General features: G+C 44.6%; 1 protein-coding gene across 1 annotated transcript in view; it reads right to left on the reverse strand.

Moving 5' to 3' along the window:
• KCNQ3 (potassium voltage-gated channel subfamily Q member 3) overlaps positions 1-15,128 on the reverse strand; it is a 167,975-nt gene extending 152,847 nt beyond the window's left edge. Inside the window, exon 1 of the mRNA XM_054385381.1 lies at positions 14,788-15,128. Within this exon, the coding sequence (XP_054241356.1) occupies positions 14,788-15,128 (341 nt within the window). The remainder of the gene's footprint in view (positions 1-14,787) is intronic.
• Positions 15,129-16,916: the final 1,788 nt, after the last annotated feature.

Below are 16,916 nucleotides of genomic sequence, written 5' to 3' on the forward strand. Positions count from 1 at the left end.
ACACTAATAATTTCCTTATCTACACTAAAAAATCGTTCAGGGGCTTAAAAAGAGTGCCATGACATAATGATAAGCCTCCAACTAAAAGCCTGATTTTATGCCAGATTTGCTGACTCAGAACAAGGCCAGTGACTTTCTTCTTCCTAATCTTAAAAATAAATCCAACAAACTATCAACCTGCAGAGAACATCCTGTAGATGATATAAAACCACATCATTATGAGTCACAGAAATAAACTTAATAAGAAAGGCACTGTCAGGCCATGAGAACAGAGGGAACAGCTGAAATTATCACCCCACTTACATGCCTTTGATAGCGCTGCAAACTCTTAAGTTTATTGCTGTCATATGTCATGGCAGACATAGCTTCCATTAAAAAAAAAAAAAGGAAAGAAAAAAAAAGGAGCAAAATAGAATTTTTGGCTTGTTGTTACAAAGAAACTCTGGAAAACCCTGAAGAATCATAATCCACTTGGTGAAGAAAACCCCTGCAAACATAGTAATTTCAACCAGCAATGTCTACAGCAGACAAGTTTTTAGGTCTGGTTCTGCATGAGACCATGCAGGAATGGTGACAGATGCTGTCTTTCCAGGGCTACACCATTGAAGCCCAGGGCTCTAGCATCAGGGAGAAGCAACATGAACTGGCAGTTGCTTGCTAACCTTTGCTAAACCATTGCACTGCTGCACAGTCATGGCTAACTGCAATGCCAGAATTAGCTTACTTCTGGGTCAAGGGGTTGAAGCTCTAAACTTGTTTTCATAGACAATCCTGCGTGGTTGTTATTTGAGGTAACAGGGACACACCCTCCAACAGTGTTGAAGCAGAAGTGCAACTGCCTTGTATCTCATTCTCAACCTTCTTATAGCTCAAGAGAAGGTGAAACTATTTCTCTTTTGCCCCTGCTGAAGTTACATTCAATGTGTGTGTAGAGGAGAAAGGGAGGTTCATTGTCCCAAGACCAAGCCCAAATTGTCACAAAACACACTGTCCTTGGATTTCAGCTCTGAGGGCTGTGCTCTGCACTGAAATGACAAATGAAGTTTAATTCTCCTGGTGTTTGGGTGCCAGTATGTAGCTCATAGCTCTGTGCTGCCAAGTGAAGATGACAACCATGACATGTACAATGAAGATGGATATACTTCAGAAATCACAGTTCCTTGGCTGCCTGCAGAGCAGGAACAGCTGAAGCAACAAACAGCTATTTTTCATCACTATCTGGTCAAGACACCTCACTGCTGACCAGGTCCTGGGCTTGTCCTCAGTCCACCTGCAGCATATGGGGTCTCCCATGTGGGCCAACAGTAGCAACAGGTTTCACACTGAAGACACATTACAATTAGAAGAAAACAGCCAACTTGCCTGAAACAGACACCAAAGCATTAGGAGGGTAATTAAGTTGTTTTCTCTGTACAAGCAGTACCTTCAAGTAGCTCCAATTATGTTCTTCTGCAAGAGTAGCCTTAATTCCTCTCCTTCTGTTTTACCTCTCAGTGTAGTCGCTTGTCTTCTTTGTCCTGACTGCAGCTTTATCTCCCTTGTTTACTTCTCCAGCTCAGCTGCTGGTTTGTCATCATCACAGGAACTGCACTCACAGCTGGCAGCTTCTTCCCTGCACCATTGCTGTTCTTACCTCATTCTGAGAAAAACATTTGCTTTATTGCTTACTTCTTTTTTTTTTTTTTTTTTTTAACCCAAGTGGGCTGGAAACCATTTTTTCCCTCTAGACAAGACAGAAACCAGATAGGTCCATCTGTACCCCTTGCAGGATCAGTGGCAAAGAGATTGTATGGACATCTAAAAATTACATTCTACTTCAGAGCTGACAGCTCTGACAGAATGACCATGTTGTAATTACTTTTTAAAATAACCCAGAGATACATCTAGATATTTGTGTCCTGGATAGTATAACATTGATTTAGGACCCTTTCCAGGCAAGAAAAACAAAAAAAACTCTTCTGGAAATTATTTGGCTATTGATGTAGGAACTGTATTGCCCAAAAGGACCAGCAACAATTTCTGACTCCAATCCTTCAAAGTTATGCTAGAGGAGTTTTCGTTTCTGCATGCAAGTAGAGCCTGGGGAGCATCAGCAGAGTCTCACAGGAACACGAGGTGAACCTAAGAGGCACCACAAGGAGATCTATGTGCAAGAGTGAATCCCAGTCCAGCTCTCCAGAAATTTGGTGATCTTGGTTCATGTATTTAGCTATGAGAAAGGTGTTCCAGACATAAGACTAAAAGATATTAATATTTGCAGCAGTCAGCGCAAAGGCCAGAAAGGATGGCTCCATTTTAACCACTTGTCCAGAGTAATTGGTGAAGTTATTACCCCTGCTAGACCTTCAACAATGTGATTAGTATAAGATTCACCTCACTTAAAGTTAGTGTTTGTAAGTACATCTAAGCCATGTATTGAACCTCCCATTACAGTCAAGGGATATCTATTTATTCGGCATCATCTCTGGTAATCAGGATGTGATTTATCAGTGCCACCACTTACTTCAGGATGGGTTGAACAATAATCAATACTCCTATGACAATGGTCTATACTGACAACTGAGGAGACTGGAATGACTCGGCCATGCTTAGACATTTACAGGGAAGACATCTACATTTAGTCCTAAGAATCCCAGTCTAATTACTATTACTGCTATGACCTGTGCCATGTTGCATCATGATGTTAACAATCCAGTTAAGAAACCAGTGAATCTCTTTTCCCTATGTTAATTTATTTCTGGTTTGCTTACCTGTTGCTAAATTAAAAAAAAAAAAAATCCCCAGACCAACATATTCCTGTTTATAAGTCAAAGTTCTGATTAATCATCAGCCAAGAATATGCAGAATTATTGATTTAAGCCCATATTTTGCAACTAAGCTACAGCCTACAACTATAATTTGGAAAATTCTCCACATTTGGTTTAAAAATGACAAGTGGAAAAAGGATAATTTCTTGTGCAAAATCTTCCAGTAGATATCTGCTCCTCTACCAACCCTTATCTGTATCCTGAGTTTATCTTACATCATCTTCCAACCATTGCTATATCATCATTTATGCAATTAAAAAGTCCTTTACTATGACAGAAACTCCTAGTCTTCACAGCCTGGAACAAACATTGATGGAGCACCCAGATTGTTACTTAAATTTCTTGAAAATTAACTCATGGTAGAATAAGAGAAAACCAATGAAGACAAAGCCTGACACATTTCCATCTGCCCAAAACCTCTTTTCTTCACTCATCCTAATAATGTTCTCTTTAGAGTTACTGTGCCCAGAAAACTCTTTAATGGAAGAACTTTCCTACGATCTCCAGTAAAATATTGCTCTGGAGATGACTATGTCCTGGTTCGGTCTGTGGGAGCAATGTTGTGTTCTTATGCTATTTGCTGGGTAATGTGATTATCTAGGCAGTAAGACACAGCATGCAGTCCTGCCTGTGTGCTCACACACTAGAATAAGTTACCATCCGCTTACCGTTACACCAGGAGCTCCCATCCTTTCTTTTTCTTGGTTATCAATGCTGGCAGTAAATGGAGCTGCAAATTAGGACTTTTTATTATCACTTACAACTGTGGGCAGCTGCAGCTGTGGTTCAGGCTGTATAAGAAGTAGCATGCAGATCTTGGATTAGCCTGTATGGGGTACTCCCAAACCTCTTCCTCCTACCATCAAGATCAGGAAAGTCAATAAACTCAAGGGACGGATCCTAGCTCAGTTTGTGTCCTTTCTGGTGAGAGAGATGGGTATCCACCTCCGCTTCACGTTCCCTCTTTCTGGAGACAACAACTGAGTCACCAAATCTGTTACCAACACAGGGTCATCGATAAATCACCCTTGTTTTATGCACTCTCTCCCTAACACCAGTATCACCCCTAGAGCAAAGAGTGATTAGGAACAGTGACTCAGAATTATGTGGGTCTGAATCATAACAACTCTGAGAGCATCTCCTACAGTGATGCTGTTTGTGTAGGGACTCTAACTTTGGGCTATGCCCAAAGTCACAGGCTGGTCCTGTGGGAGTACCAAACAACTGGATGCTGAATTCAACATCAGGGAGCTGCATAACCTAAAAATAAACATTAATGATGATGAAACACAAGGTGATTCAGAGATAATTCCTGCACCTTAACTACCTTGCATCATATGGACAAAGTAATACCTATTGAGTCCCTACTCCATGGGATTTAGAGGCACAATTTTAATACTGACATAGCTGAACTCAGTATCAACGTCCAATAAGTTAAAAGAAAGGTATAAAGAAGACCAAAAAGTAAATACATCTATAACTTGGTAAGATACAAACTGTCATGTCAGTTCTATCAACCTGCTATCTGCACTTAGGCCAATGGAATTGAAGTCAGGCTGAATTTTACTATTTTACACAATAATGTACAAAGGGCTGAGAGGTCACACAGAAAGCACATCTGGATTGGTGCTATCCTTCAGTAGAGAGGTGAAGAATGCCACCAGTGGAAGGAAAAGAAGATAGGACTGAGTGAGGAATGGGCAGGAGAAAGAGCTGAGAAAGTAAGGAGGAGTTGTAGAGTAGAAACAAACTCCTGGAGATTGAATGAGTCTTATGAATGATGAAAAATTGGTGGAAATGTCAAATTACAATACCAGTTAAAAAAAAAAAAAAAGAAGACAACATTGGAAAGGTTTCCTGTTTTCAGTGAACTCTACTGATTACACTGAAGATTACCTCAGGTATTTCCAGTGTCAGTACTCCAAACATAGACAATGTTGGTGCTCCTTAGCCAAGCATCAAGCAAATGTCTTTGTGGTTAATAAAAGTATTGTTTCCTCCATAGTGCACTACCCTGACCAGCATCTCTGTTGAGATGTTACATCTCACTTAACACCATGCATATTCAGGACTGAATGGAGAGGGGAGAGAGGAAGACTATCCATACATCCGGACCTACATGTGTGCCCATTGTGAGAAAGGCATAAAATGATACATTCTGTGAAGTGCAATGAGGTGTTTCAAATCTCAATACAGCCCTGAGCAACCTGATTTTGCTTTGAAGTTAACCCATCTCTCCAGATTGGACTGGAGACCTCCAAGACCTTGCAAATGAAATGGTTTTATGATTGTCAGCTCCCTTATACAGCCCCAACATCAGACACGACCTACACAACAAAATGGGCAGAAAGACAGTGCTTTGCTTGCATAACATCCCCAGCTTATCTGCACTGTATTTGTTAACTAAACAACCACATTTATGAGAAAGGAAAACTCCTCTCTGTGCTTCAGGGAGCAGCAAGGGAAGGAAAAATTTCATGGTTATGCAAGAGTTCACAATTGAAGGAAAGAGGCCACAAACACCATGCTGTGAGTACTGGCAGCTCTGGGGCAGATTAATGCTTACTCACTGTCTTGACAGGGGATTTCCATCTCTCCTATTTAGCCCATTTTTCAAGCTGTCTTACCTTATGGGGAGGGCAAGTTTGTTGTGGCAGGGAAGTACCTCATCAGAGATGTAGGACCTTGACCTTGGCCTCTGGCACTTGCAGAATATCAGTAAAAACAAACAAACAACAAATTCTAGTAGGTCCAACACAAGCCCGTGGTGCAGCAGCCAAATCCAGTTGTTCTTCTAACTTGCAATACATTTACTCTAAATTCACAGTGACATAACTAGAAGAGGTTGCTGGCTCAGTTCTACAAAAACAAGTAAAACACAAACTAGCAGCTGGCAAAGGAATACACCACCACCCAAAAATGCTTCCCAATGTCAGGGCATTTTCAGGCATTGAACTGTTGTACAGTTCTGTGATGATTTCAGCAGTAGGCTCAGCTATGCTAGCTCACTGATTCAGCTGGTATGTGAAAGCAAGCACATCCTCTAAAACACCAAATGGTGCTTGCATATCTACAAAGTCTCCAACTTTACAGAGGAAACTATAGCATGTAAAAAAAAACAGTCTAATCTTATGAATGACCTTCCCAATCACCCTCATTCAGCCCATGCCACTCAAACTGACATTCTACATTTATTACAGGCTTGAAAAGGACAATGTCCAAGCTACTCACAACATGTTTTCTTGTACTTAAAATGTATCTTCCAGAAAACAGAATTTCTGTTATTTGATTTGGGAAGCTAATTTTGACTGGTGCACCGAGAGGAGCAATGCAAATAGACAAAAATTCAGGCAGCAGGAATGATAATGGAACTCCCATCACAGTAACTTGTGCCGAGGTAAACCACAGATGGCCACAAGGAGGTGCAGAGAGAGCTGAGTCAATCACAGCTTTTGAGCTTTGAAGCTCAGTACAAGAGGTAGTTGATCCGGATTTGACCATGACCTCAAGATCAGCTGCAACTATGATTCAAAATTAAAAGCATATTAATGGGAGGGCTTGGGAAGACAGAACCCATAGTAAACCAGAGAACAAAGGGAAGATGGAAAGGTAAACTCAAGACTTGCAACTAGGGGAGGATCTTAAAGCTCTGGAAAAGAGCAGCATAAGTAGGATGATAAAACTGAGGACATCAACTATATTATCATGGGATTTATTTCCATGTAAAGCAGACCCCTACATCTGGTAGGATGAATTGCCCATTAAATCTATTGACTGTATTGACAAGATCTCTACTGGCTACAAAGAGAACTTAAATTCTTATTGCACACACAAAACCATGCATGAACACATCTAAATTTAGTTATCTTAATGTGGCTTTGAGTCCTGCCTCTCAGAACAGGCAAAAAGTTTCCCATCCTTCAGGTGTTTTCAGTTTAAATAACTAAACTCAAGTTAGTTACTCAAAGTCTCCTCTGTAGGCAGTAGAAAGTTGCAAGCATTGCAAGAGGTAATTAATCTCACCTATTTTAGAATCATCTTCAGGATGAGATTTACTGCACTCCAGAAATTTCTATTTCCTGTTTTTCTTCAACATCTATAAAAGGAGTTCCAGACAGCTACCTTAGACAAAGCACTAGATGGATGGATTCCATTGTGAATGTTGAGGGGCAGCCTCTCAAGCCCTGCGGAAAAGCAAGGTTTAATAAATTTAGCACTGAAGAGAGTAGCATATTTGAGAATGTAGTACGTCATAATGCTATGTTGTGAGAGCAGAAACTGCCATGAGCATGCAGCTGCCAGATCCCACCTCTGTGCAGTGTTATTGCACCTGCAACCTAACAAGGTAAAGAAACAACATCTACGACAGGTGAGAAAAAAGCAGGAGAAATGTCCAGATATCAGCAACAGTGCACGTAGAAATATATTCTTCTATGTTTTAAACAAATCATAAAAGGATTTGTAATGAATCATCAGTGGGATCTTCCTTCTGGATTACTACCACAAAAAATGTTGTTAATACAGGGATCAAGTTTTGAACCCTCAGAGGAGTTTGATCAGCATAAGGAGAAAAGGAAAAAGCCTTCACCAAATCCTATAAACAGGAAAAGGAAAGGATACAGAAAATAAAATGTACTGCACACACCCTGTATTATTTCAGTGGAGTAGGGTTTCTTGGGTCTTTATCAAAGCAAAGTGGCTTTTTGCATAATCCTAGGGGAATATCCTCAAAGTGGTATGGTCACACTTATAATTATTATTATCTATTCTAGTAACCCAAAGATGCTCATCATGCTCTATGTCCATGAGGCCAGGCAACATGACCAGCATCCATAGCACTAATCGCCCTTACCTCCAAAGCAGTGGGCCACACGCAGACTCCTACTGGGAGTGGTCCTAGGTCTGTGGCAAGACTTGATCTGTGCCCAGACAGTGTCTGAGATCTGATCAGAGCCAATTGTGTGTATTGAAATTCCTCCAGTATGTCTCACAAGAGCAGCAGTGTTAGCAAAGGTAGAAGAGCAAATTCCAGCTCTTGTAATTACCTTCCTAAATTAATTCCCCTGCAATTTCAATCAGCTGCTCTTGACATTCCCTCCTAAGGGTGTAATCCCTTCTCATAAATGTTCTGAATGGTGTGTGGAGAGGGGAACAAAGATAAGCAAAGCTGATGCTGCACTGCTGAGACCGTGGTGGGCAGCTCCCCACTGTGCTCTTTGGGGATTTCATTATCAGTCCCTCAACAGCTGTACTTGCTTCTTCTCCATCACCACTGAAAACAGAAAACTAGATTTTCTATATTTGTAGTCAGTAAGGAATGCTCTGTAAAGAATCTTCTGGCTTAGAATAACATCTTTGTAGTTCAGCTGAAGCTAGGTATAACCAAATCTAATGGCTCCTATGAAATATGTAAGAACTAGGACTTCTATGGATTGGAGCAGTTAAGCTTTCAGCATGGCTTTGGCTCTACTCTAGCGGTGGACACCACTAGGAACATTGAATTATTGTGGTGTACAATATACTCACAGTGTCAAAAGCATGAAAATGGTCAGAGTACAGATACTTCTCATACTACAGTTTCAGCATCTATCCAAACTGAGATTTAGCATTGTTGGAGATATACAGCTCCGCATTAAAAACCACTCAAATAAGAAAAAAATCAGCACCTCTAAGGAGGGCAAGGTGCTGTTCTGAACCAGAGGTGACTTTTCAAGTATGGAAGAGATGAAGGCCTTTGATAGATCCTGTGAAAAACTGTAGCTTAAGAGGATCTCACCAAGCCCAAGTAGTAAGTTGGCTGTGCAGAGGAAGATTAAGATACTTAGTTCTACTTTCCACCAAATCTCAGTAGATCTCAACATCACCTTGGACAGATTCCTCCTGACATCAGTGGGACCTTTCAATGCTCCAATTTAAACATGCTCTTAAGTAATTTGCTCACTTAAGACTGGGGAAGGCAATTTGCAGATTTCCAGCCTGAAAGTTTTCCCAAAGTGCCTTTTTGCAAAGTAGGTTACCATGAACCTAAATATCCCTGGGCATGTCTCTCACTCCACAGAAAATGGTATGTTTCCCAGCTATCATCCTGATGGAAGGTAACATACTTAAACGCTTTTGTGGGCCATATTCCTTGTAAGGCTATTAATATTTAAGTCATCCCATTTAATACAGTATTTGCCAGAAGCAACAGAAGATGCAAAGTCTCTGTGGCTCCATTCTTTCTGTAAAATTTTACACACACAGGAAGGGAATATAGTATTATTAAATACAAGAATAAACATCATTATTTATTTATACTGTGTAAGTCTGATCATGGTAGTACCCAACCACCAAGCTCCCTGGCTGTGTCAAAGTCACCAATCTATTATGCTTTTAAACAAGATAGAAATTATCTTAACACTCACTTGACTGATTTGGTCTGGAAAGTTTCTTACAACTGTTAAATTAGACCCAAATTACTCAAATCTAGGTTTTGTCCTTGAATATGCATTCTATTATCTGACCTGGTACACAACAGAAATTACATCTGAGGATATGACTTCTTTCTCTGGGGCTTATTCCTGGGCTGAGCTGGCAGTATGGAGAGACCAGCTGCTGAGTGCCTGTTGTCGCCGGTGGTACCAATATTTGCCCTCATGACAGGCACTCCCTCATGCACTGCCAGCCACAGTGGATCTGGATGCCCATCCCATGTATCGTGTTGTGTGAGTGGGGGATTGCACTTGCAGAAGTGCACTTAGGAACCTGAATCCCCAGGGATTTATATGGACAAAGAGGTGCACACCTGTGCTATAGGCAGCCATGTGCCTGCGGCTCCTGTGAGTGGCACCAAAACTCAGCAAGTTAGCAGCATAGCTATGGCAACACCAAGCACACAGACTGATCAACCCCACTCACAGGTATCTGCTCCAGGAGTAGGTCTTGTCAATGCTGAAGCCCTAGCAAGAAGATAGGAGGCTGTGAGTGAAAGCACACCTATTCCCATCAAAGAGCCAAGTCTGTAATTTCAGAGGTAGTTTGGGTACTTAAACAAGTGTTCTGAGCTTCTGAAGTAACTCCAAAGCTACGGCTGGGGATCGTAAACCACTTACATTACACAGCCTGTGGCTCTCCCAAACTCTGATGTCCTTTCTCTTTCCCACCAGCAAACCCCAGCTTTTGGCAGCTGGTGACCACAGCCTGTGATCTCAGCTGATCCCAGTGGCTGACATGTAGTCACGTCTCGCTAAATCACACACAAACACAGGGCGGTCTCCACAAGCCTCAATGAAGATGCAGTAGCAGAGGTGTGTGGTGAGGTCTCCAATGACTAAGACTTCATTATTTTTTACAAAGTATACTGCAGAATATTTATCCATGCATTATGATGAATTAGCATAAATAATTAAAACAGAACTCATATTGATGAATACATAAGCAAAGGACACTTACTAATGGACCAGACTTGCTCTGCTCCTCCAAGGACCCACTTAGAGGAAAGTTCATGCCAAACAGGCCAAGGAAGGATTCATATTTGTCCTTCTCTTTACCCTGAGCCTATTCCCATCTCACTCCAGATGGCTGACATAGGGTGGTGGATCATCACATCATCTCCCAAAGGGCAAAGAGGAAAATACTGGCAGGTCCCCAGGCCTTCAACCTGTTCCCCAGGTCCCATGACACTCTTTTCTTCAAATAACCCACCTACGATCAGTCATGTAAGAAGTGCTCACCGGTGCTTCCCAGAAATACTGACAATTTGATGGATCGCATGACTCTGCCTCCTCTTTTTGTTCCAGGTATTAAGAAGATTGCATGGCAAATAGGGAAGTGTTTCAAAGCATTCCCCATGGTTTCCCACTCTCATCGGTAGGTACGCCATGGCGATCTATCTCAGCAAATGCAGCCAATATTGAACACTTTCCCAAAAATTAAAATCTAATCCCAAGCCTTTTCCTAGTCATATTTTTCTATGAAAGTAAAGGTTGCAGTTGTCTCAGAGGATGATATTGAAAACAAGAAATCTCCTAACTATCTCCCCTTCAGACTCCCTTTTCTGTAGGTCAGGTTGAAAATTTTCTCCAATTTGAATTGCAAACTTGATCCGTGTTTTGTTATCTTTCTGGACTTGGTCCATTATCCAACAAATATTTTGTGCTTACAATTAAAAATTAACTGGAAAATCAAAGTCTTACGTATTTTCCATTTTTTCATTCCATTCCTTTGTGTTCCTGTGCATAGATAAAACATTTGGATGGTTGATGGGGGCAAACAGGTCTCAAGTTGCCAAGGCACACATCCCATGAAGCACAACCACAGGGGTTTCTTGCAATGTATTGTACTGTTCAACAGAAAGGGAAATACAAAACATCCTGGGAGCACCAGTTATACCTACAAGGAGACTAGCTCAGAAAAGAGCAGGGATAGACTGCAGCGTGACCTCCAACCCTCAAGAGACATTTCAAAATTACAAACCTCAAAGCTTAAATCAGTTTGTCTGTTTTTTTTTTTATTATTTATTTTTACTTAAAATGTTCAGCAGGAGTTTGGCTTTACAGAAGTTGAATTTTTCATGGGAAAATCTCTTACCAAATATGCCATTAAGATATTGCCATATTGCTGACATGCTTCTGAACTCTGGTGTCCTAGCAGAGAGCAACTTCATGAGTCTTATGTAAATTTCCTGTTTAGCAGAGCTGACAGAGAATAAATGTTTTCAAATGGTGAAGGAAACAGAGTCAGCTTCTTTAGGACCAAATCACCCTTCTCTTTGCTGTAAGGATAGGCTTGGACAAACTCACTGGTGCAGAACAACAAAGGAAGAAGAATCACAGGGAAAATATCTCTTGTCACTTTCCGTAAATCACTGCCAGTGAAAGCTGAACACTAAAATTGCAATCAGGAATTCCTCCCTTTCTCCCCTGCAGCTTTGTCCCTAGGACTTGACAGGGCCTGATCATATTCACCCATTCCCATATTTCAATAGATTGAAAAATTCCAGTGGATCTAATCCCACCTAAACTAAAGGGAGAGTTTACAACAGCCACTGCTTCAAACCTTAGTTACGTGCACATTGTAACACAAAGGATCACAACCCCTCCTACATACACAACCATCATTGCACGATTTAACAAGACTCCATCTCTATCATCCTTTTAAAGGCTCTAGCATCCAAAGCTTTTGCAAATACCTTTGCCAAACCTCTTCCTGACCCCACACAACACCCTTGGCATGTCCTGAAAGTTGCAAGTCTCTCCCTACCTCCTAAATTCTGGGTTATACACAGCACTGGAGTCCTTCATATCATTCCTTCATTAAGCACATCTGAATGATTAATCTATAAGGAATTGACCGCATCCTTCCATCCTGCAATCCCTTTTGGCTCTCAGCTGTTTATTCTCTAGGATTTTTTGTTTTCAAGATCAACCTTCGTGCTCTTAATTTTAGCTGCATGGTGTTTATTGCAAAGTTACTCAAAAGACAGAGACATAGTGTAATGCCATTAAAATAAATGGGACTTGTCTTGAATATTAAAACAATGTCAAATTTGTAGATTTTATGGAAAGGATGGCAATCTCTCCCATACCCAAGGGAAAGCATGAACTGTTCTAGTGTGAAAAGCAGCACTGGGGGACTGCGGGGATGGTGCTGTGCAGCGTCACAGTAGCACCTCCAACGTGAGAGAGACTCCTTTTCATAAGGAAAAAGGTTAAAAGACAATTCATTCGAAAGCGAGAACAAAGACTCTGGATGTCAACTTAGATACTGCTTCCCCATGCTCCTGCTCTCAATCAGGTCATCATTCTCTAGTTGCAGGGGCAAGGTCTGAAACCTGTCAGCAAGATCTCAGAACACTTCCATCACTTTCAGCAGATTTCTTTTCCAGAGTTTGATCCTACAGCAAGGTAAGCACTCACAAGTTCTACAGAATTAAAAAGGAGCTGAGACTGGATAGAAACAGTGTGCCAAATGGCAGAGCCTTGGATTGCTGAGCCCCCCTGCAGATGTCCTGGGAAGGGATGGCATGTCTGTGCTGGACTAGTAAACCAGGACTTTTGTATTTCACATCTTTGAAGGATAAGGACACCTAAAAGTGTTGTTTGTTTGAGGCTTTTTTAATTAATGTTGAATTTGGCTCTGATCATCTTACCAAGACTGTTACTGACCTCTGCGAGAGCAGGTCAAACTCACATCTCAGTTTTGTAGCACTGAGTAATCGCTAAACAGAAGTTGGCTACATACAGTGTCGAGTCCAGTCCCAAGAGAGATCAAACCTTACAAACACAGGGATTTTTTTTTTCCCATTCCATTATCTATATTGGATAAGGATCTTAACATTAACCACATACCTAGAGGAGCTATCTAAAATTAATGTAACTTTGAAATTCTTATGCCACTGTAAATCAATGTGATCTCACAGCTCACCTGAGCCTCTCTAGACTCATCCACTACCCTATTGCTTATATGTAGACATGAGCCTGAGCGTGGATTTGACCCAGCTGCCACAGCTGGCCACAGAGAGATGCCAACTGATTATAACCCTTTGACATGTGCTAAAGCCTCACTTACGTGGTGTGTGGGCTGACCAAGGCCACATGAATGGGGTGCCCCTTTGAGACATAACTCTTCCCAAGAAGAAACAGAATTAAGCAATACTGAGAACAATCAAACAGTGAGCTCTGGACCAGAGTTTTCCCAGCACAGCGCACCTCAAAATTTGTTGCTTCCTGACTGCTAGTACCAGTTCTCTTATGGCAAAAAGGAACAAAAGAACTGAAAATAGTGTCACCACATCTAGTGTCCATATTTTCTCAGAAATAAAGCTGTAAAGCAGGAATCTGTGTCCCAAGATGCACTTTATGAAAACACTGAAAAGAAGGGAGCTGAAAAGAGTGGTGGTACACAGCAGCACTTGCATAGTGATTGCTTTTATTCCTCACTCAGAGCTAACACCCAGTAAACATTTACAAGAAATTTGCCCGAAGGCAAAATCACAGCTCTTAAACTCAAGGTGTTTGTTTGCAAGTGTGAAGGCTATAGCAATGATCAGGACTTCCCAAAACCCAGCTCCAGGCTCACAGCCCATGCAGCCCACAGCACTTTGTCTTGGGCAAATAAGCCAATTTCAGAAATCACTGCTTCAATCCTCTGCCACAGCGCTCTGTACAGCAGTAAAGAAAAACAGCAATACCATGATCAGGGATAATCCCTTTGGTTTTCAAACACATTCACAACACTAAAACCCACACGTATTTTAATAGGACTCTGCCAATTCCATTCTATGCTGTAAATACGTTTAATTTTTCCTATATTCCTTATGAAAAAGGAAAAGAAATTTTGAGAATGCAAAGCAGTGGTCGTTAACTTGTCACCTTTGGGTCACAAAACGAGTTTGTGTTTGACCTCAGCTTGCGCGTGGTCAGTTTAACTTTCTGGTTGGGAGTGCTGCAATGCTCGGGTTTCATGCACCACAGGGTGACTCTTTCTGGACAAAACCCCGACGTTTTTCACTTGACACTTTCAGCTATTGAAAGAGTCGGCTCACTCGGGGTTTTATAGCAGCTAATTTAACCGCACGCAAAGCTTTAGCCTGATCTGCAGCCGGCAGTGTCACCCTTAAGCACTCGGAGCTTTAAAACTGCTCAGAGCTTGACTTTTCCGACATCCGTTTTCTAGGGTCTAAGGCACACCGGCTCGCGGAAGCCGCTCCAAGGTGGGTGTACGGGTAAGAGAGACACAGACTGAGAAGAAGCTGCTCATTTTGGGAAACCCGACGACAGAAAAGAAATCCCTAAAAGCACTCAACAGCATCCCCATCATAAGACCCTTGCCGCCCGCTTCGCTGCTGGAGCGACCCCCTGGCGCACCTTACGCCGAGAATGATGAAGCAAAACGGTGGCCGCCGGCGCATCTCCTCGGGGCAGCCCCGGGGCAGCCCACGCCGCCCCGGGACGCGCCCCCGGGACAGCCTCGCCCCGCGCTCCCGCCCCGCATTACTCACACGAAGGCGTGATAGAGCAGCGCCCAGCCGCGGGGTCGCTCCAGGGCGTCGTAGATCAAAGTTTGGATGCGGCGGTACTTGGCGTGGTTCCGCTTCACCGGGCGGCTCAGGGGGGTCTTCGCCAGCAGCCCCAGCCCCGGCGGGCTCCGCTTGCCGCCCTCCTCCTTCCCGCCGCCCTCCAGCAGCAGAGTTCCGTCGCGGTCGGCGCCGGTGCCCAGGGCCAGCGAGCCCTGCTCGGGGTCGCCACCACCTCCCGCGGCCGCTCGCCGCCCGCCCGCCGCCGCCGCCGCCCCTCCGGCCGCGCTACCACCCGCTGCTCCTCGCCGCGCTTTCAGCCCCATCGTCGCCGCCGGGCCCCGGAGGCGAGCTGCAGATCGGCGGCGGCAGCCCCGGGAGCCCCAAGGCCATGATCCGAGCTCCCCTCCTCTGCCCCCGGAAAATTATTTCTTTATCTGTTTATATATATATATGTGCATGTTATACATATATATATATATGTGTGTGTGTGTGTGTGCGCGTGTGTGTGTGTGTGTGGAGGGAGGGGGGTAAGAAAAAGGTGGGGAGGGGGCGGCAGTCACATCCTTGTCAGGTCATCCTCGCTGGCGGGCAACGGGAAGGCAGGAGCGCGGAGGGCACCTGGGCCGGCGCAAGGGAGGGAAATCATCGCGGAGTTTATTTACCAGCCCGATGCCCGAGCCCCTTCCTCCCCACCCCCCCCCCTCCTTCCCCCAACCCCCATCCCCCCCCCCCTCGCCTCCTATTCCTCCTCCTCCCAGCTCCTGCCTTCCCCCAAGCCCTCACGTTAGGGAGTGGCCCATTGTATGCAGCCAGCAAATAGCCGGACGCCCGCCCCTCGCTCCCCCAGCCCCGGGTGTCTAGTCATCCACGGTGAGTGGGGCACCGGCGCCGCCCCCCCCCCCCCCCCCCCCCCCCCCCCGGCTTCCCCACGGGGCCGCCCTTCACCCGCACCACCCGGTTGACAGCCCCTAACAGCCGCCGCTCGGGCCGCCGGCGCCGAGTGGGGAGATCCCTGCAGCCAGCGGAAGGGGAGACCCCGCTCGACAACCAGGGATCCCCCTGCAGCATCACAGCCCCACTCCCCCGTTGAGGCTGGAAGGGAGGGAGGGAGGGGAGGGGGAGGGCATCCCCAGCCCCCGGCTGGGGCTTGCTTTCACTGCCGGAGCAGGGAGGAGCGGAGGATGGGGAAGAAGGATGTTGGCAGAGGCGGCGGGTTGGGCGGCTGGAAGCGCTGCCCGCCGATACTGCTCGCTCCGAGCCGAACCGAGCCGGAACCGCCGCCCGTGGAGGGGAGAGTGGGGGGAGCAGCACGTCCAGGCAGCCCCCAGCCCCGCCAGGGAGCAGCTTTTTTGCACAGTTCTCTTGCAGGAGATCCTGCTTCTGCCTCAGACCGGGCTGTGGTCCCTTCCCAAGTGGTTCCTCGGGGGAGCAGCGCCGGGGCCCAAGCCCAGCTGCAGTCCCAGAGGATCTGTCCCTGACCCGTCAGACGTAAAAACTACACACACCCCCACACACGGCCCCCAACCTCCCCCGCTGTAGCATCTGTACCAGGACCCCGGTTCTCCCTCGGATCTAAATCCTGAAGCATGCGATTGACATCTGTGTACCCTTTTCCTTTCAGTTTCTTACTGCAAGAAAGACAGGAAGGGACAGCTTTTGTGTGCCCTCCACCGTAGGTGCTCTGGGACTCGTGCCACAACATACCCAAAACCTCCCTCTCATTTCAGAGACGCTCTTGAGTAAAAATCTGCCTGCAGGGCTGAGCATTTGCATAGCTACACCTTGCGGGGATACAAGGAGTCTAATCAAGCCTCTCTTTCTTGCCAGACAATAATAATAAAATATTATTTAAAAAAAAAAAGACAACGCCTTGCAGATTGCTGGTTCATTCCATGAGAGGTGTCCACCTCCAGATGGGGGAGTTTTCCTGGTATCTCCTAGAGAGATGCCAAGGCACCCGAGGGGCTTTCCACATTCGTAAGAGAAGCAGATTTACCACCTGCTCTAGCTGTTTCTGCTCCAATCCCCATAAGATTTATCATCTGAGCAGTCCTTCTCCTGTTTCATACACCAGGAAGGACAAAGGATGCCAAGAGGGCTCCTTGAGGTGA

This window comes from Indicator indicator, chromosome 12 (genome assembly GCF_027791375.1).
Source record: "Indicator indicator isolate 239-I01 chromosome 12, UM_Iind_1.1, whole genome shotgun sequence".
NCBI lineage: Eukaryota > Metazoa > Chordata > Aves > Piciformes > Indicatoridae > Indicator > Indicator indicator.